This window comes from Strigops habroptila (genome assembly GCF_004027225.2).
Source record: "Strigops habroptila isolate Jane chromosome 13 unlocalized genomic scaffold, bStrHab1.2.pri S16, whole genome shotgun sequence".
Taxonomy (NCBI): Eukaryota; Metazoa; Chordata; class Aves; order Psittaciformes; family Psittacidae; genus Strigops; species Strigops habroptila.
In genome coordinates, this window is record NW_022651054.1 from 2,396,245 (window position 1) to 2,419,843 (window position 23,599).

Sequence of the window (23,599 nt, forward strand, 5' to 3'; positions counted from 1 at the left end):
GTGTTGAACAAACCCATTCAATTCGATTCTCTGTTACTTGTAAAGCAGCGCTAAAACCACAAGAAAGAGGGAGATCTCACCCCAAAACGGTGCTGCTCGATAAAGCATCACCAACAGCATTCCCAAACCAGTTTGTCCCCAAACACATGGGTGAGGCCATGGCCTCGGGCTTTGAACAGCCATAGCAAGCTGTAGCCATGGTGTTGCTCTATGGAAACCGGCACATCCCGGTGCCACTGAGGTTTTGGGGGGGGGGTCGGGATAGAACGCAGGGCACGGGGATCAGCAGGTGGGATGGCTGTGTCCCCCAAGGTCATCCTCACACCTCCCAAAGCACCTGGATGGGGACAGTGGCCCCGGGAAGGGACAGGGTGTGCGAGAGGGAGGACTGTGTTTGCTCACGCGTCAGCACTGCCCGGCTCCCTCCAACCAGGATAACGCGTTTCCATTGGGATGAGCGTGGCTCCCTTCATTAGACCCCTCTCCTTTCTCCCAGCATCCTCTCAGCACCGCTTTACCCACAGCCTTTTTCGGATGGGGTTTCTTATGGCTCCTAATGGAGCCTCTAACACACAGCTTCAATTTCATGTATGTTATTGATGACGACCACACCACGCTCCCAGCCTGGCCACTCATCCACATTGCCCTTCAGTGGGCCGGCTGCAGAGCCCCACGGAGCCCCATAGCGTGGGGATGCGGGCAGGGGAGAGCAAAGAGGACCAAGCTGCATCACCACAGCCTGGCCCAGCACCATCACAGCACCACGGGGCATGTCTCTGTGTGGGGACGGTGGGTGCCTGGGCTCAGTGGCTGCGAGTGGGACGGGGCTGTGGGTCCGGGCTGTGGGTCTGGCCCCGGGAGCCCCGGAAGGGTCCCTGCGGGCGCAGCCTCCCCCCGGGGCCACCCCGCGCCCCATCCCCGCGGCCGCTCCCGGTGAATCAGCACCAGGGGCCGGCGGGACCCCGCGGGGCGGAGCGGTGAGCCGGGGGGGGGGGGGGGGGGCCGGTGTGTCTGTGACGCGCGGGGCACGACGGGAGTTGTAGTCCTTAGGGCTGAGTTCAGCCATTCCCAATGCCCCTTGAGGACTCCATGTCCCGTCGCACCCCGCGCGGGGCCGGGGCGGCGGGCGCAGGGGCGGGGCCGGGGGCGGGGCCGGGCGCAGGGGGGTTGTGGTGACCCGCGGTGCGCGCACAGCACCGGGTGCAGCCGCCGCCGCCGCCTCAGCCGCAGCAGCGCCAGGAGCCGCCGCCCGCCCTCTTCCTCCTCCCGTTACCGCCCTTCCTCATCCTTCCTCATCCTTCCTCCTCCTTCCTCCTCCTCCCGGAGCCCGCAGCCTCCTCGCCCTTCCCCCGGCCCCGCGAAGATGGTGGACCGCGAGCAGCTGGTGCAGAAGGCCCGGCTGGCCGAGCAAGCCGAGCGGTACGACGACATGGCGGCCGCCATGAAGAACGTGAGTGCCGGCCCGCGCCCCCCGCCTTCCCCCGCCGCTACCCCCCCGGGGGTCCGGGTTCGAGCTCCCCCTCCCCCCCTTCCCGTGCTGCCCCCCGCCGAGGTTGTGGGCCCCTCGCCCCATCGCCGTCCCTCCGGTCCTTGTGCTGCCCCCGACACCCCCCCCCCGGTCCTGATCTCTTTGCTTTTGCCTGCCCAGGGACGCGCTGTTCTGTCCCGACCTCCATCCTCTACCCTGCAGCCCCCCACGCATCCTCTCTGCTGCTCTAGAGCTGCCCTCCCCAGCCCCACACATCCTTTCCCTTGCCCTGGAGCCCCACACGCGAGCTCTCCCCTGCAACAGAGCCCCCATGCATTGCCTCTTGTGCTGCCCCCCATCATCTCCTCTGTCCTTCTGCCCCCCATGTGCTCCTCCCAGCCTTAGAGCCCCCTCCCTGCCCCACACATCACCCCATTACCCCATCCCTTCTCTCACCCCACACCAGGCCCCCCTCCCTGCCTCACGCATCCTCTGTGTGCCCCCATCCCCACTGCCGCTCCCTGCCCTGCGCCAGCGTGGGGGGCACAGGAGCCAGCCCTGGGGTGCAGCACTCCCCAAGGGGGTCACCGCTGGCTTGGGGGGCTGCCAAGCCCTATGGGGCGAGGCCGTGGGGTGGGGAGTGTGTGTGTGTGTGGAGGGGGATGTGTTGCATGCACGCTTCTTCCCCGCTGCCGAAATACCTTCCCCATCGCTGCCGTGCATCCCTTCCCATGCGCGGTCAGGGAGGCTGGTGTGTGCTCGTGGCCCCAAAGATCGGGAGCCCTTTGGCTGTCAAAGCTCTTATTTTTACTGCACTTGGTTGGAGATTTATGAATTGAGTCATGTTGTATTCATTTCACGCTCTTAAAATAAAGACTCTGCATATAGCAGGCTGATCTGATTTGTGACACTGAACGCTCCCCTTCAATCCTGACATTTTGACAATATAAGAAGGGAGGGGGGGGGGAAGGAAAAAAAGCCCATATCTCTGATCTGATCTTGCAAACAAAGCAATCGTGGGAGGCAGGATCAAGTCATTCCAGAAGATTCTGCATTTGTCATATTGCAGAGAGGCTAGACTGGGTGGAGGGAGGGAGGGGGTGCTTTAAAGGGGAAAACTGTGCTTTATGTTTGTCTTCTTAGTCAGGTCTGAACCTTTGCGGGGAGCTGGGGTGTCCTCCCTGCCTGATGGGAAGGGAATGCTGATCTAGGAATGTCGCAGTCTGCCGCGGGTGCAGCTCTGTTTGCCCATATTGCACCATTTTGTCAATAACCTTGCATTGATCAAAGCAGACGAAACTGTCACAGCCCGAGCATGGGGAGGGAGGAGATGGCTTATCCAGGAATGAAAGATGGATAATCGGAACGTGATATTATCATATTAAACCAGCCGGGGCTATTCCTTTGCTGCGCTGTGGCTTTTATACTGTTTTCTGATAACGGCATCTATTCATTCCCAAGCAAAGCCTGCTGTGTGAGCACATCCTCCAGCTCATTTCCTACGGATAATACAGCCGCTATGACAAAGCCAACAGGGATATGCCTGGGATGCACAGCCGTGGTGCGGTATTCCCGCCGGGCAAACCTCCCTGACCTGCTCGGTGCTTGAACCACAGGTGGTGTTGGAGATGATCTATGTGTTTTATTTCCTTCTAGCCCTTCCCGGCCCCCGGGGTGAAGCAGTCACCGGGGCTCCTGCCGGTGGCCATAAGGAAGCGATAGGCAGCGGGAGAGCTGCCGCCCCGGCAAACAAAGGGCAGAGCTTTTGTTCTTCCCTTTGGGCTCCGCGCTGCCCCGAGCCCGGCTCGGGCGGCCGTGACGGGCATGTCACACAATCGCTTCTCCCTGTCCCTGCCCCGTGTGGGGCCCGGCCCCACTTGTGCGGGAGGCTGATGACCCCGCACTCATTTCCGTAGCAACGCCTAGTGATGTCATATGCCATGGTCCAAGCTGCAATGCACCCAGGCGGTGGCAGAGAGCATGCGGGCTGCGCCTACAGAGCGGGATGCAGAAGCATCCTCTTGCCCTTCTAGAGCTGGCTGCCCGCCTGCTCCCCGAGCACCGGGCTCGGGAATGCCGCACGGCTTTCCCTTCGCGCCTGCCGTGGTGGTGAGGGGTGGAAAAGAGGTTCCTTCTCCCGCAGCTTGAGCCTTTTGGTGGTCACCTCATGGGTGGTGACACGGCATTGTTCTGCGAGCCTCAGCCCTGCCTGCTCGGAGCCTGTGCTGGGGGGTTGAAATGGTGCACTGGGACCTCTTTCTGCCTGCTGATTCATCCGCTGCTGCTTGCCACAGTGATGTACAGCATCACAATAGTCTCTTCCAATATAGAATAAGTTCTGGCTCCTTCCTTGCTGCAAATGCTTTGTGCCGGTGCCCCTGCTTGGTGCATGCAGTTGTATTGCTGCTGCAGGAGTGGGGCTGCTCCTTCAGCCCCCAAATGTGCCAAATTTACTGGGGAAGTGTCAGTGAAACACAGCAGATGGTCCCCTCGCCTACCAGCAGGAGCACAAGGTGATGCTGCACCAGGGAAGGATATGGGGCTTAGCCCATCGGTCCAGGGTATGGCTGCATGACCTTGGTCATGTCCCTTGTCACTGTGCGGGGGTACAGTGAGCCCTACCATGCGTTGGAGAGCAGGAATGCTCCTTGCTGGTCACTTGGGAGGTGTTACCTTGGGCTTGCCAGCCCAATGGATGCTGTGCCCAAGCAGCACCAGCGGTTTCCTTCCCAGCTCACTGGGGTTTTGCTGCCTGCAGTGCTTGTGCTTGAAGGGAGCTGCCTTTTTGTCTGCCTCAGCTTCATGAGGAGTTTTCTGTCCAACCCAGCACCAGGGCTGTGGATCGATATCCATTAGCTGGGCAGCACTGATGCTGCTAGAGGCTTTTTGGCCCTGCCTGGGGAGCAGAGCATGTGTCTCCCTGTAGGCCTTTGGGGGGAGAGAGGATGCACAGGAGAACAAGCAAGACCTCGAAAGGCTGAGGGGAGGATTATCACGTTGCATCATGTAGGTGTGGGACCACATGGCAGAGTCCTTGAGCCCACCGAAGGTCCCCTGTGAGGGCAACCTGTGGCTACTTGACTTTGGGGGCCATCAGCTGTGGTGGGTTGTGTTGGGGTGAAGGTTGGAGATGTGGACAGGTAGATGGCTGCTGCCCAAGCATTAGGCACAACTGGGTCTTGGCACAGTAAATGGCAGTTGTGGGTCAGGAGAGGAGCAGATGTGGGTAACCAGAGGCCTTTCCTGGCACGGGGGGGGTGTGCTCCTGCCGTGTTGCTCAGCAGCCTGGCAGGCCATCACCCACCACATCCAGTGACCAGGTCAGCACACACAGCGGGGCTTCACACACACAGGAGCTCACCTTTGGGAAGAGAGGGAATAACACAGCTCCCTCCTCTGCGGAGAGCCCAGGGAAGCAGGGCAGGGATGATCAGCTGTTTTCTGCTCTGCAGCGTAGGCAAGACAAAGGGGTGAGGGGGAAAGGCTTCTCCAGGAGGAGTGCTGGGCAGGCATCTGTGGTGGTAGGAAAGGAGCAAGGAATGTAGTAACGCTTCCCAGGGGGGCTGGGGAGGGCTCTGCAGAAACCATTTCCAGTGCTGGAGTGGAGAGGGTATGTTGGCATCTCATGACTACATCGATGCTCTTGCTGCCGCCCTCTGCGCAGGCAAGATGCTGCTCAGCCTCGTGGTGCCTCCTGGACCACCACAGCGTATGGCTGTGTGCTTCCCAGCTTGTTCTTACTCACAGAGGAGCAGCCCTAGAGAAGTCCTCTTGCCCTTTAGCACTGAGGGCTTGCTCGGAGCTGAGTGATGGGGGAGGTCCGCAGGGTGGCTGCTGTCCTGCTGTGCTTCCAACCTCCTGGTGGGTCACGGTGTGTAAATCACTCTCAGGACCTTGTAGGGAGGCTGCACATCTGCACCCAAGCCATGGGCAGGTAGCAGCGTGCCCTGTACTCGAGTGCAGCGGGCACTGAACACAGTGACTGGGTTAACTGGTGAGCCTTCAGCAGATTGAGCTCTTAGGAATTCCCCTTTGAGCTCCTGGTAAGTCTTGATGTGCTTTAGGAAAAGCCACTTGTGAGACCATGCTGGGTTTCTCTGTTGGCCAAGTGTAGCAGCCAGGTGTGGATGTGATGAGAAATAGGTCTTTGACCTCAACAAAAATGATATTGAGACTGTGGTAGAGAATGGAATCCTCTGCAGGGGTACATGGAAACAGTCGAGCTCTTGGACAAGGAAGGGCTCTATAAGAGCTCCTGGATGTTTTGGGCTTAGCCAGGAGATCGTTTGGGTGGTGGCTGGCCCTGAAAGTGCAAAAAGGTCGGTGGGGATTGTCTTGATCTGCTGCTTGTGGTTGAAGATGGCTGGTTCACAGGGGTCTCATCGGGCTTTCTATTATATGTTCTTTTTTGGGGTTTTCTTTGTGGTTGGTCTGTTTTGAACACCAAGGAAGCTTACAGTGTGTATGCACAAGCCCTGTCTGCCCAAGCTTTGCTCACGAGCTGATCCCACAGTTGCTCTCTAGAATAGGCTCTTTGGGCACTAGCGATGTGAACCTGGGCTTGCTCGAAGCTACAGAACAGCTATTTGAGGGCAACCACAGAACTTACAGCTCCAGAAGTGTTTTCTGAATTGAAACCTGCACCTCTGGAGCGCATGCACTGATTCCTCACTGCACCAGCTCCATACCAGGGTGTCCCATGCTTGGGAGAAGCATGATTAGGACTGAGGTGGAGAAGGAGGTCAGCGTGCACAGGATGGTGCATAGATGGAGGATCAGCAGGTTGTTCTTCTTCCTCCCACTGAAATACTCCTGTGGGATGGTCTGTGCCATTCAGGGTGGGATTAAGCTGTGCCCATGAAGGGATTTTGCAAGGGCAAAATGAGCTTGGTAGGAGCTTTGTAACCTTCTGTGGTCAGAGGCCTCTGGTGTTGTCCTATGGTGAGCAGTCTTCACCTTGGATGCAGTGTTCTATCTTGAATCCCTAAGGAATTTGTGCTTCCTTGGGTTCAGTAGATGCTCTAGGACAATATGAGCAAGGACACGCCAGCCAGCGTGTCTGGGTGGTATGGAACTGCCCTTCTGAGTAGGGTGAAGCATTGAGGGTGCACATCTTCATGCCAGAAGGCATCAGAAAAGATAACGCTTGGCACATTTACCACTTGGATTGATGCATTCCCGTAGCTAGGAATTGATCCACTCGCTGTGACTCTTGAGGATACAAGAGGAAACATGTCTTAAGGCATAGGTGATGGAGCAGGGGCTGGGAGAGGAGGGTGGTAGCCATGACTTCACATCTGGAGGAACCTTCATGGATGGTGGTGCATGTGACAGGGTATAATACATGAGCTCTACAACTGAGCTCTTTTGAGCAGCTTCCTGCCAGGTAAACCATGGATGCATATGGATGCATAGGAAGTCGTGTGCAAGGGCACGTATTCCAAGCTTTTGTGTGTCCAACTGCCGGTGCTTGAGTAACCAGCTACTTGTTGGGAAGCTTTGTCTGAGCTCAGATGTGTCCTTGGACACAGAGCACTGATGGACTCGTCAGTGCTGCTTCTCTCCCTTGGCGGAGGTGAGTAGCACGTTGGGAGCTCAGTACCAGTCTGGCAGGGAAGAGCAAAAAGGACTGTTGGGCTAGTTCAGACTAGAGCTAGGTGCTTGGTGCATCCCAGCCGGACACTGGGGTGTTCAGAGGCAGGTACGGACGAGGAGCAGGTTGGAAAATGCCTGTGGTCTGGCCTGAGGGAGCCTTTCCTCACTACGGTTGGTGTCTGGGGCATTTAGGATCTGCAGATCTGAAGCTGCCCTCTGCTTTTCTGCCCAGTTCTGCCTCCTGACCTGTGGCTGCCAGTGAAACGTGAATGCGTACTGGAATAACTGTGGTACAAAGCACAGAGAAACGAGATTTGCCTGGCTTCCCAAGCAGTTCTCCGTTGCCAATCCTGGTAGGACACAGGCAACATCTTCCACTTCACCGTGGCAATGCCGTGATGCAGGGCTTTGGTTGTCTGGGTAGTTGATGCACCTTGATATTTCCAGGCATTCTTCAACACTTCAGTGCTCCACAGCTCAAGATAGCTTTTTCCAAAGCTAATGCTGTTACAAGTAGTTTTGGTCTAACTGGCTTGGAGCCAGCTCAGACCTTCTTGCCTTTGCTTCCAGGCCTTTGGTATTTCTTTCTGGAAGGCTGAAAGCCTTCGCCAACCTCTGTTCTTCACTGGAAAGGTAACTAACGTAACTTGTCCTTGACTGAAGGCTCCCTGGCTCCCTCCTGTTAGCTTCACATGTCTGCAGACAAGTGGCAACGTGATGTCTGGAAACCAGAAAGATAATGAAAACAGGAGCAGGTATTTACTCAGTTTGGTTCTGCAAGCAATAGTCACCACTGGGAAGTGATAGCTTGGAAACCCATTTTGGCATCTGCTAAAACAAAGGGGAAGTAGCTGTGGATTTGTCTCTGGGCTGGTGAAGATAGGGTGGGTTTGACTTTCCACCTCCGAAACCTTTGGCTTGGCTTCAGGATGCTGTTGAGATAAACGCCCATGGACGGTTTCACACTGGTGGTAGTCAGATAAAATGCTCTGCTCTGGCTGCCAGGCTCTGCCTCTGCAGCTTTAGGGGATGGGGGAACTCATCTTCCCCCATGGACAAGATGGCTTTGTGGGGACCCACCTCATGGCTTGCACACTATTCACACATGGGTGGTGGAGGTCCCTGCAAGATGAGTGAGGCTGCAAGGGGGCAGGGAGGTGCTCTCCCATGTAGGATATAGCACTGCTGGGGTCCCTCCTGCTCTCTGCTTCTGCCTTCTCCCCCCTTGCCCCTGCAAAGCAGAGCAGCCTTTAGCAGCTGTGGGGGACTTCACCCATCTGCACTTGGTCTGGAGCAAGCAGGAAAGGGGAAGGATATAGGACCCACAACCAGCTGGCTGTGGGGTTTGTGTAACTTGGTGCTGTGTCATCTCCTCAGCTGGGCATGGCCAGTGCTGTCCATCCTGTGTCCATCAGTGCTGTTTCTCCTGTCCATCCCCCTGCCTGCTTCACCTAATGAGCAAAATCCCTCTTCCCATCCTAAAATGAAGGAAAACGGTGACAAAAGGACTTCCATTCTGCTCTTTATACCTTTGAAGTAAGAAGCTTGTCTCCTTTCTCCAGAGCCTGGATGTCGAGATGCTGGATTCCCACCCATGGCTCTGGTGGGGAGCCTGTTTCGGGGAGGAGCTCAGCAGCCGGATGGCTTTGTCCAGCTTCTCCTAGTGCACAATGACAGCAAGCCTGAGCTGCCGCGGCATTCCAGCCCCTCCGATGGGCCAGAGCTGCTGGAGCACAAGGCTTGGGGCTCACCCAGGAGTCTCACCCTGGCTGTTTGCTTGCTGGGGGCTGGAAATGCCCAGAAATGGTAAATTCTGGAAAGCAGAGCTGAAATGATGAGGCAGCAATCCTCGGGCTGCAGGAAGCACTGGTGAGGCTGACTCTCAAAAGCGGTGCCTTTGTGTAGCTGCTGAAACAAAAGCCTTTGTCTGCCTGTTTAAGTACAAACTTCCCCCTAATCTCACTTTTTTCTCTGCTAACCCAGATTTAGTCTCATCTCAGGAATAACCCAGCACATGCTCAATAAGGTATTAAACAAACCTGATTTTTGGCACAAAACTAGTGATCTAGTGACCAAGGGCAGTGCATTAGTTAATAGCAGGAGGAGAGTAACTAGAGAACATCTCACTGATGGTGGCATGAGATTCCCTTAAAGTGATCTCCAGATTAAGGATTAGAGTTCTTAATGTTTTTCTTCCCTAAAGGAGATGTTGGAATTGAGTCACTCTATGGGTGTTTATGGACAAACCCAAGTCTGCAGAGGCTCAAAGTACAAACCATTCCTTAATTGTTTGCAAATTCCCTCTGATCTTACTGGATGGGTTGGCTTGCTTGGGACGTGTCTTTGCTTACGTTCCAGGCAGAGCTACTTGGCGTGTCAGTGTGCTTCTGACTCCTCTCTAAGATGGTTTCAGCCAGGCTCTAGAAAACAACAGCGACAAGCCTCAGCTTCGGCATTAAACAAGGCTGCTGATGGACACGTTGTTTGGACAGTCGTGGTGCTCTGCAGCACGAGGTTTATTAATAGTAGTTGGGAGAAGCTGTTGCTGTGCTCTATGCTAACAGATATGCTTGAGAACTGCAGTAGATCTGCACTTGTGAAAGACTTTAATGCTTAGTATTCAGCAGTGAATGAGAACTTGGGGGGAGATTAACAGCCTTTGATTTACACCCAGCTGAGGAAGGCACCGGAGCTTTGCCTTTATGCTGTTGGCCTTTGTTACGTGGGATGAATATTTCATTACCTTGAAGTTGGGAGCTTGGCTCCGCGTGTTTGGTGGTGTCAAGATGTCTGTGCCTGAGGGGCTCTGTCACCTGTGATGCACCGAGATCAAATCTGTGGTACTAGTCCCATGGGCTTCAAAAGAGGGCTGGCAGAGGTAGCTGGAGCCAGGCGAGGGTAGTTAAACCCACAGGCAAATCTAGAACAGTAAAGTGACCCTCTTGTAATTTAAAATTGGCTGCAGTGTTCCAGAAAGCAAAAACATTCTGTTCTACAAGTGCAGTTAAGAAATGAAATAAAATTGCCTTTGCTAGAGGTGTGTAAGATCAAGCCTGAAATCCCTGAAGCAGTGGGAGGGTAAAGTACATCTGGAGGGATAGTCACCTTCCTCACTGATGCAGAAATGAAACCTGTGGTGGAGCTGGCATGCTGCAGTCCACCTGTGTGCTCTGCAAAGCCTCTTGCTTCATCTGGTGAAACATGTTTCAGACCCCGCAAGGAACTGCTGGTTCTGCCGAGCGAAAGATCTTGGGGTGTTTTAATATTTCAGAGCCTTGCAGTGATGCAACAAGCCCCAAGTGTCCGGGGTAATGACACGAAGCAGTTAAACTGACGGGCTAGCTGCAAGGAGTTGTTTGCATGGTTGCAGCTTCTCCCATTTCATCCCGCTGGAGCACGGCTCTGCCGTGCAGGAGGAAGCCATGCAAGCAGCCAAGAAGTGCCCAGTTCATCCTGTTCCAGCAGAGCTGGGAGCAGGCTCGCTCAGCAGCCAGAACTTGCTCTCAACCTTTCCCAAGGTGTCCTGCCCATGGCACATCATCTCTCCTCTCCCTACTTGGCTCAATTGAAGAGAGGTCATGGGTACAGCGTAACACCATCATTTTTTGAGCCCCTGATTAAGGACAAGCCCTGGCACTTGAAGCTCTGGGGAGGATTTGATGATCTGGTGGCAGGGTGCTTACTGCCTGGCAGTGGGGCTGGAGGTGAGCAGGAAAGCACTAACCTCTGAGCCAGATTAGCGCTCTGAGAAGCTGTGGGGTAAGTCTTTAAGCAGCTAATGCTCCCAGCAGCACTAAACACCCTCCCCACAAGAAACTTGGTCCATTTTATCTAGTGTGTCCCTGCTTACGTGCTGGAGTCCCTGAAGTCTGTCTAGCTTGGGTTTGTTTGGCCATAAATCGGAGGGGAAACAAATAGTCTTCCCCTGTGTTGACCACGAAATGGCCAGTGGGCTTGCCATGGCTGTCTGCTTCAGCTAAAAAGCCTGGGAGTGGATGGACTTTTCTGAAGAAGAATAACGCTTGAATGGAAGAAACCCCAAGTCTTTAAAACGTGCAGACATGTTTTAAAGAAAGAGCTGCAGTTACTCTCCAAGAGCTTTCCAACTTGGAGATGTTTGATGGAGACCAGAAATGTCTCCATCAAACAGAGATGGTTTAGGCTACAGAGATGTAGCCTTCTCCTTTCAAAAGGATCTCCTGTGAGCTCCTCAAGCTTGTGGCATGCTCCAGGAGCACATCTGAGCTCCCATGGTGTGCTGTGGCACTGGTCTTCCATGTGCTTGGGAGAAAAGGCGATATCAGCAGGGAACAGACTGGATAATCTGAGGCAGGAGATCTCCCCAAACCGTGGAGAAGGGTGATGATCTTGGGCTGCTGCTAAAGTGCTTGCAGAAACACAAAAGTAGGCAGATGAAGCTTGCCAGCCTGCTGTATCTTGGGTTGGGAATAGCTTGGCATCCCTTCTGTTGCTTTGTAGTTAGAAAGGCAAAGGTGTTGGTATCCCATCTGCTGAAGATGGTGTGATGAGCCCTGAGTGACAGTCCTCTTCAGTGCTGGGGCTGATGTGGTTGGAGTTGCTGCTCTCTCCATCTGGTGGCAGGAAGGCACTAGACCAACAGAGATTGCTGCTTTATTCCCAAGAGTTTTTCATAGGTAGTGGCAGCAAGACAGTGAAACAGGGTTTCATCTTAGTAGTGAGGCTAAGGAGAAACAGGGTGGTCATAATGCAGACAAGAACAACTTGGGCATAATTCCTTAATGGCTCAAAAAGCAGATACTGGCCATAGGAGCAGCTACAAGCCTGGTCAAAGCTAATTCAGAGATGGTTGGTAGCTCTGTGCTGATGCACTTGAAGAGCACACGTGGTGCCCAAGCTGGAATTGTTCCTTCCAGCTGGTTCTGTGATGTGTCTGGGTTCACCCTCTGTCAACTTAACAGCCGTGGCAGATTGCAAGGTCTAATAGCATGCCTGGAAGCCACATATGGAAGGCGGGAGGATGCTGCCTTGTGCTGGCCTTATCTCCAAAGCTGCAGCAGGAGGTGCTGAGGCAAATCGCTGGCCCCCAGGTGCTCTGCAGCAGGGAAGACTTGAGCCGTTAGACCGAATGCTGGGACTGCAGCACTGCAGATAAGGGGTGGTACATGAAATGCTGCTACCAGAGGCAGAACAGAGCTCAGCACCCTGCCGTTGCCACTGGCTTTCTTGCCTTGGCTCCCTTACAACCTTTTACATGCAGGAATGCCCCAGGTAGTCGAAACTTGCTCCTTCTCTAGCTGAAATCCATCAGAGCCAGACTGAAGAGGAGTAGATGTGCAGGCTCCAAGGAGTGGTCAAACCTGTGTGCAGCACAATGAAATTCAATTTGGTTTAAGTAGCTCTTAAGCTACAGAGGCCAGTGACATGAATGAGCTCTTGGTTTTCACATCTCCCTCACAATTTGAAGACTTTGTCTTGGGTGGTTCAAAGTCAACTTAAATAAGAAAGGCTGCAGAGTGGGATGAAAGCCTCTGTTAGCTGCAGGAGCATGCAGGAATCCTGACCAGTGTCTGGAGTGCCTAAGTAGCCTTGGAGATGCTATAAGCAATTAACAATCTTTGCGGACACTGGTCCTTGATGCACTCAGGGCAATTTAAATTGTAATGGCAGACCCATCCCTTGTGCCTTCAGCTGCTCTCCTGCAATGAGTGCTGGCCCCAACAGCTTAAAAAGCGGGAACTAGCACAGGGTTATTCATACTGAACAGTCAAAGGAGGCAGCAGTGGGGAACTAACTTCTGCCCACAGCCTGCTTGTGCTTTTCTGGTCTTGTCTGAGATGAGAGGAAGGGTTTGACCTGCAGCCAAAAATCCCCTTGGCCACGCTGAGATCAAACCCAAGGAGAGACGACAGTGGAAGGGGTCAGCAAGGAGAGAAGTAGTGATGTGATGGTGTCGCTTCCACTTTGGGAGTATGACGTGGGGGAGAAGGCAGGGGGAGGAACAGACCCAAACCGATGCAATCTGGTGAGATTTTAGATTTAGGTCTGGTTTAACACACGCCTACTTTGTGTCGAAGTAGGACAGTGCTGAGGAAAAGCATCTTTGCGAGTGCTGCGGTGGTGTCATAGGGCAGCTCGCTCTGGAGTGCACAAGGAGAAGCTGTTCTCGCCTGGGCTGTGCAACAGCTCAACATGACTGCTCTGAAGCCGCTGGGTATGGTGAACATTTGATGTGCTTGAGGGTGGAAGCTAAATGTAGAATGAGATGGGGACAATAAACCAGGCAGTGCCTCTGGTGTGTCACTTCCGAAATGACCCTCAGCCTGCTGAAGGGGGTGCTTGCAGATGGGTGGTGGGGTCCCACCGCAGAACAATGGCTAGAGATGGCAGGGAAGCTGGTGTGGCTGCAGGTAGTCATGAATGTTATCATTTGCTTGAGCCTGAAGTGGTTGTGTGCTGGTTGCTCCCCTTGCTAGTGGCTTCAGAGCAGCTGAGAACTGCAGTGATGGGATTTCTGGACAGTGAGTTGTTTCAAAAGCATATTTGCCTTTAAAAAGAAAAATGAAATGGGAAGGGGGACCTTTAGGCCAGGCCTCAGTGTCACTTATAAGCTGCATGTGGAGGAAAACAAGACAGTAGAAGGGTTTCTGCTGGGAGATAACATGCTTAATTACATGGTGCAGAGCTGTAGATAGAGCAGAGGAAACACAAGTGCTGAGGAGGAGATGGCTGTTGTGTATCCTGGTGGAAGAGGAGCTCTGATACTCGACAGCCATTCTCACTGGGCAGTTGGAGGTTCTCATGGTTGTCTCTCTCCTTTGTAGATACCTCATGTCTTCAGGGACTCAGGATCTCTTCTAGGCAATCAGAAAAGCAGAAATGTTGAGGCATATAACATGGATTAAACTGTCAAATGTTGATGGTATTCCTCAGGGAAGAATCTCTGGGTGTGATCAGCTTGCTCTGCTGTATGCTTCAAGATAAGACATCAAAGCCATCAATGGGTGGGCACTTAGTTATAAAACTGAGAAGTGTATGAGGGTAAACGGCTAAACTGAAATCCTCCTTTGCAGCTCCTGTAGGGTCCTCGAAAATGGTTATTTCCTGATGCACTCAGAAATGACTTCAGACCTATGGGTGCAAGGTGAAAAGTGGAGGATGAGGGTCCTGGAATAAGCCCTGTAAGCAAACTAACATGCCACTGCCTGGAAGCAAACCTCCCTGTAGGTCTCTAAGCCTGCTCATTAGGATGCTTCTGGAAAGAAGGTGCGGTGGGACCAACCTTTGGGCTTTTGGAGAGCATGGACCTCGGCATTAGGGACAGGTTTGTTGCAGCCTCTCGCATGAGGCTGAGCCTTACCCTGGCTGTGATGTGACACTTGGGCATGCCAGGAGCCTGCCAGGTTTTGGGCAGAGTGCTGAGTCAGAGCTCGCTGCAGGGAAATCAGGAGAACCTCTGAAGACCTTCGCTGCAAGTACAACAAGAGCTTTGCTTTGTACAAACCTCTGCACTCTCGAGCAGTAGAAACCCTCAACTTCCAGCAGTTTTTGTCCAACGGGAGCTGTTGGATTATCTCTATGGCTTTAGGGCACTTGAGTCTTGGTGGTGCAGACACTGCACCCTCAAAGGCTGCAGGAACTGGTGAGACTGGCACTTGGCAGTGTCCTCAAGCTTGGTGATGGAGCGTGTCTCCAAGCCAAAGCCTGTCAGTGTAGACTGCTCCAGGGCAAGCCCGGTGTAGCCTTGTGCTCCCTGGTGTCCTCTCCTCTGCCTCTGCCCTTAGGCAGGGCTTCTGCCTGCAGCATGTGAAGGGTCTGGCCCTGGCACGTGTGCCACGTGCGGTGACAGGGCACAGGGGAAGCTCTGACAAGTAAGATCATTACCTGGAGACTAGCAGGGAAATGAGAAGCACCACGGCTGACATCTCCTGCTGCTCTGCATTGATAAAGAGCCAGTCTTGTGGCTGAGCTTGCATGGGGGGAGAAGCAGAAAGGAAGATGAAAAAGGTCTATTTTCTTCTTATTTTTCCCCTTCGGAATAGTTAAAGACTTGGCATCTATCAAGCTTCCAGCTGTGTGAGCGTGTGGACCAGCTCTTAGCGCTTGGCTGTTCATGCCACATGCAAGGCTTGACTCCATTTCAGCCACGTGCATCTCCTGCCCCCATCTGCAGGAGCAGGAGGGTGAAATGAGGCTTGACAGTTACTGAGATTCGTGGTGCAAGTTCTGCTTTTCTCTGCTGTCAGCCAGGGAAATAAAACTCCCAAATGACTGAGCTTCCCAGGGAGCAGGGAGACTTCCAGGCAGAGCCTGATGGCTTTGTTCCTGCCCAACATAATGCCAAACTGAGGCTTTTCTTTGGATATTTGAAGTCTTTAACTCCATGTAACAGTGCTGGGAATGGCATCAGGCGACCTGATGCTCACAGGGTTGGTCTATACATGAGGGTGCTGCCCGTCCAGGGTCTGAGTTAAGAACTGGGAGTGTTCTGCTAACATTAATCTGGATGCTGGAAACAAACATGAGCAGAAGTTCTTCTTCAAAAGGGCTTGTAATGAGACCACTGCAATCTAACTCAGGCCTGATGCAGGATATTGCCTTTTTGATGTGGCACCCCAGGCGTGCAATGCAATGCTATAAATCAAGTATATCAGAGCTCTGTTTAGCCTCTGGCTTGATTGAACTCACTTTGTGGTGGTATCCTGCAGTGGAAAAGGATAAATCAGCCTTTGGCTGGCCAGCACAGGCTTGCAGTGAAGGCACGGACCCACTTCCACTTGGCTGCAGTGGTTTCTGGCTGGTTTTCTGCTGGAGACAGTCACCCATCCAGCGCTGTTGGCAAAAGCAGTGTGACAGGGACTGCAATTCCATGCTGGAGCGCCGAGTGTGTCATGGCAGGAGACACCAGTGCAGCCTTCAGCAGCAGCTTAACTTGGGATACGTCTTTTCCACCTTCCAGTGACTCTGATTGAGGCAGCTAAGCATACCCTTGCTGTCTGATACCTCGTGTCCTGGGCATCTTGCGTTTCTTCCTGCTGGGAACGCAAGTGCCAGATGGTTTTCCTTTCTTCCTCTCTCAGCTCAGCGGCAAACTGAAATATGTGTGGGACTGCAGCCTCCTCCCTTCCCTCTCTTAGTGCTGAGGGATGTGATCCCTCTCTCTGGCCATGTTATGTGGTTTCTCTGCAGTGCTCTACCTTTCTGGGAGCCTGGCTAGTGCTAGGAAGCAGTTAACAGGGCTCCCTTTCTGCGTTGGTAAGTTCCCTGCAGAGCTCCCTGGAGGAATCTGCTTTCTCCACAGGTGGAACCTTCCATCTGGCAGCCAGTTTGTTGGAAGGATTTGGAGAGGCACCTTTCTGTCATAATCCTTAATAGCTTCGAATTTAAAATGTTTATGGCAAAGCTAATCCTACGAAACTGCTTGTAGTTTTAATAAAGCTGTCCTCCAGCAAGACTTTTCTGGTGAGAGGAGGTAAATCTCCTTCTTTCTGCAGTGATAAGTATCTGCAGACGTAGCTGGAGGGCAGCTTTAAACTCACCTGCTTGGTCCACACTTAAAACTGGTATCTCTGCTTAGAGAGCGTCTTGCTAAAAGCCTCCTGCGGTTATCAACCTTCACAACCAGTGTCAGGGCAGGAAACTGTTGGAGTCAGCAAGTGTCTTGTATGGCTGTTAGTGTTGGGCACTCCATTTACAACTGAAAGGTAAGAGAATAAGGCAGGCTGGGATCTCTGGATGTTTCCAGTCCTGGTTGCCTTACTCAAAGCAGGGCAGCTTACATGGGACAGGACCCTGAGTAACCTCATCGAGTTTTGAGTATCTCCAAGGAGAGGCAATCCACAAGCAGGGGGGCACCTTCAGTGCTCCACTATCTTTCAAGGGTGGCTTTAACCTCACAGCACCTCTTATTTATGTCTGTGCAGGTGTCATTCAGAGGGAAGAATGAATGGAGCCGTTTCAAAGTCCTGTAGCAATACAGGCAGCTAGAGACCTCTGAACTCGGAGCACAAGGCAGGCTGGAAGCTGCACGTGAACAACGTGCCAGGGGTATTTAGCACATTGCAGTCGGGCTGAGCCTCTGCAGGAAGCAGCATATCACACACACCCAGGGCTGTGCTACACAGCACGGGAGCTGTATGGAGCAGTCTGGCTGCTGCACCCACTCCAAGGGCTCAGAACCACAGCTGGGATGCAGCATGGAGTCAAGGGGGATGTGAGCCCTTCCCGGGCTGGCCAGAGCCATAACTGCAGCATCAAGTGTGATGCTTCCCAGGAGCTGAACTGGCCGAGGAGGTGTTTGGCAGCCTGCTTGTGAGATGGCTCTGTGCTCTGCCATCTCCTTAATCCCCCCGTTGCTGCGGTTGTGAGGCAGGTAGAAGCGATGCTGTGCATTAATGCTTATCTTCAACGGAGAAAATCCTGTGTGGGAAGAACATACTCTTAAGCATGTGAGCTTTTAAGTCTTTATCCATGCACATACCTTAAGGCAGCTGTAATTTTAACATCTAACGTGTTCTTTAGGCATCTCAGAAGCATGTGCTTGTGGGAAACGGAGAAGCTGAGCACCCTGTAGCTGTGGTATTGTTAATCCATGTGGCTAGCTCGTGGCTCTAGACCTTTTCCACCCTCTTGCTTTGCCTGTCCCTCTCACCTCCATCGCCAAGTCCAACTCTCATCCCGCAGGTGGAAGGCGTCTCTTTCCTAGAAGATTTTTCTCATTCTGGAAAACTCTTTAGGAGCTGGAGAATACCTGGAATAAAACCCAACCCGCCTCTTTTGCTGGGGGACTGGACCACGGCGTGATTTCCCAGCTGGCTCCCTCTGGGATGGGAGCAGATGCTGGATGACAGCAGGACTTTGCAAGCTGGCTGCCTTCTCCTGCCTCTCGCTTAGAGATACGTGGGAACACCCGGACATGTGATGGGAGCATCAAGTGGCCGAGGCTTAACCCAAATGTCTCTCTTGTCTCTCCTTCTCTTGCTGCAGGTGACGGAGCTGAACGAGCCTCTGTCCAACGAAGAGAGGAACCTGTTGTCCGTGGCCTACAAAAACGTGGTGGGGGCACGGCGCTCCTCTTGGCGAGTGATTAGCAGCATCGAGCAGAAGACCTCTGCCGATGGCAATGAGAAGAAGATAGAAATGGTCCGTGCCTACCGTGAGAAGATCGAGAAGGAGTTGGAAGCGGTGTGTCAGGATGTGCTGAGCCTGCTGGACAACTACCTGATCAAGAACTGCAGCGAGACGCAGTACGAGAGCAAAGTCTTCTACCTGAAGATGAAAGGGGACTATTACCGCTACCTGGCCGAAGTGGCCACCGGTGAGAAGAGGGCAACCGTGGTGGAGTCCTCGGAGAAAGCCTATAGTGAAGCCCATGAGATCAGCAAGGAGCACATGCAGCCGACCCATCCCATCCGGCTCGGGCTGGCGCTTAACTACTCCGTTTTCTACTACGAGATCCAGAACGCTCCGGAGCAGGCCTGCCACCTGGCCAAGACGGCCTTCGACGATGCCATTGCCGAGCTGGACACCCTCAACGAGGACTCCTACAAGGACTCAACGCTCATCATGCAGCTCCTCCGCGACAACCTAACGCTCTGGACGAGCGATCAGCAAGACGACGACGGCGGCGAAGGCAACAACTAGACCCCCCCACGATGGACTGGCAGCCGCACGCTGATGCTAACTACTGCAGTCTTTATTTTTTTCCCACGAGTGGGGGGGGGTGTCAGGGGTGGGGGGGAGGGGAAAAGGGAGGGGACCCCTTCCCAGGGAGGCCCCCCACTACCTGTCTTTGATTGCCTCGTTGACATTTTTGCCAAAACACCACTAGTGGAAGTCAGGCTGGCTGTGCTGGTAATGGAATAGCAGCCTCACTGGCATATGGACTGTTCTGTAGATTATTAATACAAGTGGAGCTGTCTTTAATTTAACTTTATTGCTAGAAATCAAACAAACAAAAAAAACCACATTAAAAAAAAAGGGGTTTTAAGGCGAATTCGTGTGGATGGAATGGCCCTCGTTTTTGTTAAGGAAAGCAACACAAGGAGAGAAAACAAAACAAACAAAAAAGAGAGAGTTCTGTGGTTCCAGTAAGGAATTGTGTGGTTCCAGGAAGGAATCGAGTGGTTCCAGCAAGGCTCTGTGCGTTTGTTTCCGCAGTCCAAGTGCCGTGTGTCCGTCCCACGTCGCGGGGCGTCTTGCTGCGGCGCTCTGCCTGGCAGGGCCTCGCTTCACATCCCCAAATTCAGAAGGAATTAAGAACTAAAGAATTCCGGGCTCACAAAGCTCTGGGATTTAGGCCATCCAATCTTTCGGGGTGATTTTGTTTTGTTTTCGTTGAAGATCTTTATGAGGGTAGCCGCCAGTATTAACACTAAATTGCAGTTTACAGTATTTCTACATTACAGCCATATGACATCAAGCCTTTTGATTGTCTTGTTTTTTTGCTTTCTTCGGGTTTGGTTTTTTTGGCTAGTTCTTTTGGCTTCCTTCCTGCTCAGTCCTCGCCTGTGGACTGGCTTTAGCTATTCTATGTGGCCCAAGGCAAGAAGACCACCTGCCTGAGGAAACATCAAAGCTGCTCTAGTTTTTTGGTCAACAGCTTATACCAGGTGCTTGGCTAGCGGCTGTTTCAACTCTTTTTCAAGTCCACAGCAAAAGGTTTAAGAACTTCAATTAGACTTAAAGGGGGAAGTGTTTCAACTTAGGAAAAAAACAAAAAAAAAAAATGCCACTTAAATAATAATAATAATAATAAAATAATAATAATAAAAAAAATAATAAAAAAGAGCATTCAGGTCTGTATGTCATGTACTGTGTTTGGTATTTCAAAAGACCATCCTGATTTTTAAGGTGCCACAGCTGCTTCCTCAGGGATTGCACTGCCATTTCACTTCTGCCTGACTTTCTCCCACTGTACCATGAGGTTTGTCAGCAGATCCCGGGCACCCAGGCTCCCTCGTTTGTCACCAGGGAAGCCGGGTGTGTTTTTCCTTTCTCCTGGGGAAGCTTGTGGTGTAATGAGTGAACTTCAGGAGCTTAGAAACTAACTTGGTAGAGAAATCCTTAAAGGGAAGAGCTACAATCATAGACATTATTATTGCCCATCAGGAGCCCAGCAACTTAGTTCTCTTCTTAGCAAAGTCTTTTCCCAAGCCTGATCCGGTCGGGGGTGGGAGACGGGACATCCGTGTTGCTTAGCAGGTAGTAGTCACCCTGTTTGGAGTAAACTTCTCGTTTTAGTTCCCCCATCGCTGTTGGAAGCTCGCTGCTGTCCTCCGGCTCGCGGAGCGCTGCGCCACGTAGCTTTGCACCTAACGCCGCGCAGGAAGGGAAACCCACGCTCCTGCGTGTGTGCGATTCCGCTTTGGAAACAGGCTTTTTCCCTGTTTTCCCTTGCGAGAGGCAGGGCCGCGGGCAGCGCGGTGCTGCACACACGGTACGGCCGCTCTGATGCTGCTCCAGCTTCCCACCGCCATCCCGACTCCATGGGGAGCGAGCAGAGCCCAGTGCTTGTGCTCCGGATAATGCCACGGAGATGCTGGTAAAGCTGGTGTTCACTGGGGTGCCTCCACATGCAGGGTCTTGCCCAGCAGCACATCCCACAGCGATCCCATAGCGGGATGCTCGCGGTGCCGTGGGCTGGAAGATGGCTTTAAGCTTCTTACCTTCCTTTGATGAACCCATGAGCAGCATCGTCCCAGCTCTATAATTTGGAAGCGATTTACTGGAATTACAAAACCTATCTTTTTTGTTTGTTTATTTGGGTTTTTTTTGGCCTTTTTGTCTATTTTCCTTTGATTTCCCTTCTTTTTGACTTCTGCTCTGGCTGCTTTAGGAAACTTCTGCAGGAGAGATGGCACAAGAGGGCTCAAAATGGAGTTTGGGGGGGTCAGGGACTTGATTTCGAAGCAGCTTGACTGGTTTCTTTGGTTTTCTAAGAGATGCACTTGCCTATGATACTGTCTCTCCAGTGAAATGATTACTGCTCCATTACTCTATTGATACAATATTGTGCATGCTAGTGTCGTATTTCTATACAGTAGCTTGAAATTTATTAACTTATACTGTAGATGTTATGTATTCCTATGACAAAATAGTCTTCAAAATCCAGTTTTTTAAAGGTTTTTTTTGGTTTTTTTTTTAATTTTAATTTATTTTCTCCTTTTTTTTTTTGCTCCTTTATTTTTCCTTTTCTTTTTTGGGGGGGTACAGTTTGCTCTCTACCAACTAGTGATCGTAACGAACTGATCTGTTCTGGATGTTGCTATCGTGACATGCGATTCTATAGGGGGGTTTTTGGTTTTTTTTTTTTGGCTTTCTTTTCTGAAAAAGGAAAAACAGCAACGAAAAAAACACACAAAAAACACAAAAAAAACACAAAAAAGCAAAAAAAAAAAGCAAAAAGAAGACACCAGTGTTAGCTTAACCTTAATGTCTGGTGTTCGTCATGGTGAAACTATAACTATTACAGTGTAGGAGAACAATGACTGTGTTCTTTGAATGAGCCTTTGTTTGTGCTTTTTGTCATGTTATGCAGTGAAACTCTTTTTAAGGTCGAAATCAGTGATTCTTCTTTTCTCCAACGCCGTGTTTCTGTAAGGAATTCTTTCACACACGGACCATTCTTAGCGGTTTTTTCCTCAGTGATGGAATATCATGAATGTGAGTCATTATGTAGCCGTCGTACATTGAGCAAATAAACTTACAGATCTGACGTCAAGTGCTGCTGCCTCCGTCTCGCCTGCGTCGGGCTTATGGGGAGGGCTTGGGGCTGGCATTAACCAGCCTTCGTCCCGCTCCTCATCATCCAGAAACACGGAGGGAAACGGGCCCATCCCTGGCAGTGTTCGAGGCCGGGGCTTGGAGCTCTAGTGAAGGTGTCCCTGGGCTTGAAACTGGATGAGCTTTAAGGTCCTTCCCAACCCATTCTGTGATGCCCTGCCCTGCATCACCCTGTTCCCAGCCTGGTGGGTGCCTTCCTAGCCTGGGGGATGGACCCTGGGTGCTCCCATGGGAGCAGGGGGGTTGGTGGGTGCTTCTTACTCCCTCCCCCCCCATAGTTTTTCCACTTGGAGCCGCCTGCGGTGACTCACGCTGTAAAAATATTCCCTTCCTTTGGAAGCCATAAACTGCTCCTTGACTCATGGGCCCTGCAATGGAGCCGGGGGGGGCGGGATGGACCCATGGGAAGGGGCTGCAGCAGCCCCGGGTGGTGGCAAAGAGGGGTCCGTGGGCACAGCCCTGCGTGGCTTGGCCATGGGAGAGGTTATGGGGTGCCCTTGGGGGGCTTCTTCCCTTGGAGGCATCATCAGGCTGATGGGCACTGGGCTGCCCAGGGGGTGTTGTGGAAGCAGGACCCCAACTGAGCCCAGCACCCCACCGAGCTCGGGTTATCCCCACATCTCCCCATCCTGACCCACAACTCACCTCGCTGGTGGGGCCTGTTTCCCTAGCTGGAGGAGGAAATGGATCCCCCGGGATGGAGCATCAGCGGTGCCCATGTGTCCGTGTACCCCAGAGACGCACAGGAGAGGCAGAGGGGGAAGGGAGGAGTGTGGAGCCAGCGGGCAGGAGCCTTCTCAGCGCTTGCTGGGCAGGATTTAGCCCTAAAATGGGGTCTTCCGCATGCAGGGCACCCCCAGCCCTTCTCCAATCCCTGATGCTGGAGCCTGATGGATGGATGCTCTCCCAGAGGCATGAGACCTGCCAAGCTCATTGCACTGACCCCATTCCAGGTAGGAATGTAGGGCCGGGAAGGGGTGGTTGGTGTTCATCCCCCCCCAGGCTGGGTTGCCAGTGGCTGCTGCTCACTATGGCAACCATCCCCATCCCTCTGGTTGCCGTGGTCACCCATCCCCAAAGTGATGCACATGGAGGAGGCCCCCCCAAGCACATGTGTGACCCCCCAAGCAAGAGCCAACCCCAGCCCCACACTGGGCCTGAGACCTACCAAACTCATTGCACTGCTGGGGCAGAGGGGTTGGGGCTCGGGGTGAAGGGGCTCCGGGGGCACATGGAGCCCCCCCCGGGCCCGGAGAGGGGCCCCGCAGCTGCAGGATTCCTCCCAGGTCACTGTCTGCTTCCAGGATGACTCAAGGGGGATTAGTGGGATTTATCCGAGCGGGAACATCGCAGCCATGGGCCCAGTGTCAGCCATGTAGGGCTGGTTCCATACAGGGACATGGGGTCAGATGGGGCTGAATGGGACCGGGACCAGGACCCCCGCACCACATCCAGCCCCCCTGCATGGGTGCAGCCCCCTTGGTCGTGACAATGGGGTGAGAGGAAGGGGGATGCTGCCGGGGACAGGGTGTTTCTGGCCAGAGCTTCTGCCCATGAAGCCGCCTTTTGCCCTCAGGCCCCTATGACCCAGGGGCTGTGCTTGTTTCTCAGGGATGCAGGGATTCAGGATGGTGGCGCTGGAGTGTTGAGGCCCAAAGGGTTCAGATCCGGGGTGATGAGACCCAGAGTTTTGGAGAGCAGGATGGTGAGAACCCCGGGTGCTGAGATCCGGGATTGCAGAGACCTGGGATGTGGGAGATACGGGATGTGGGA

At 53.0% G+C, this 23,599-nt stretch overlaps 1 protein-coding gene across 1 annotated transcript; it reads left to right on the forward strand.

Moving 5' to 3' along the window:
- Nucleotides 1-1,023: 1,023 nt before the first annotated feature.
- On the forward strand, nt 1,024-21,764 carry YWHAG (tyrosine 3-monooxygenase/tryptophan 5-monooxygenase activation protein gamma). The gene is made up of 2 exons (XM_030472274.1): nt 1,024-1,450; nt 18,029-21,764. The coding sequence occupies exons 1-2, from the start codon at nt 1,364-1,366 to the stop codon at nt 18,683-18,685; spliced, it is 744 nt and encodes a 247-aa protein (XP_030328134.1). The 5' UTR covers nt 1,024-1,363; the 3' UTR covers nt 18,686-21,764.
- Nucleotides 21,765-23,599: the final 1,835 nt, after the last annotated feature.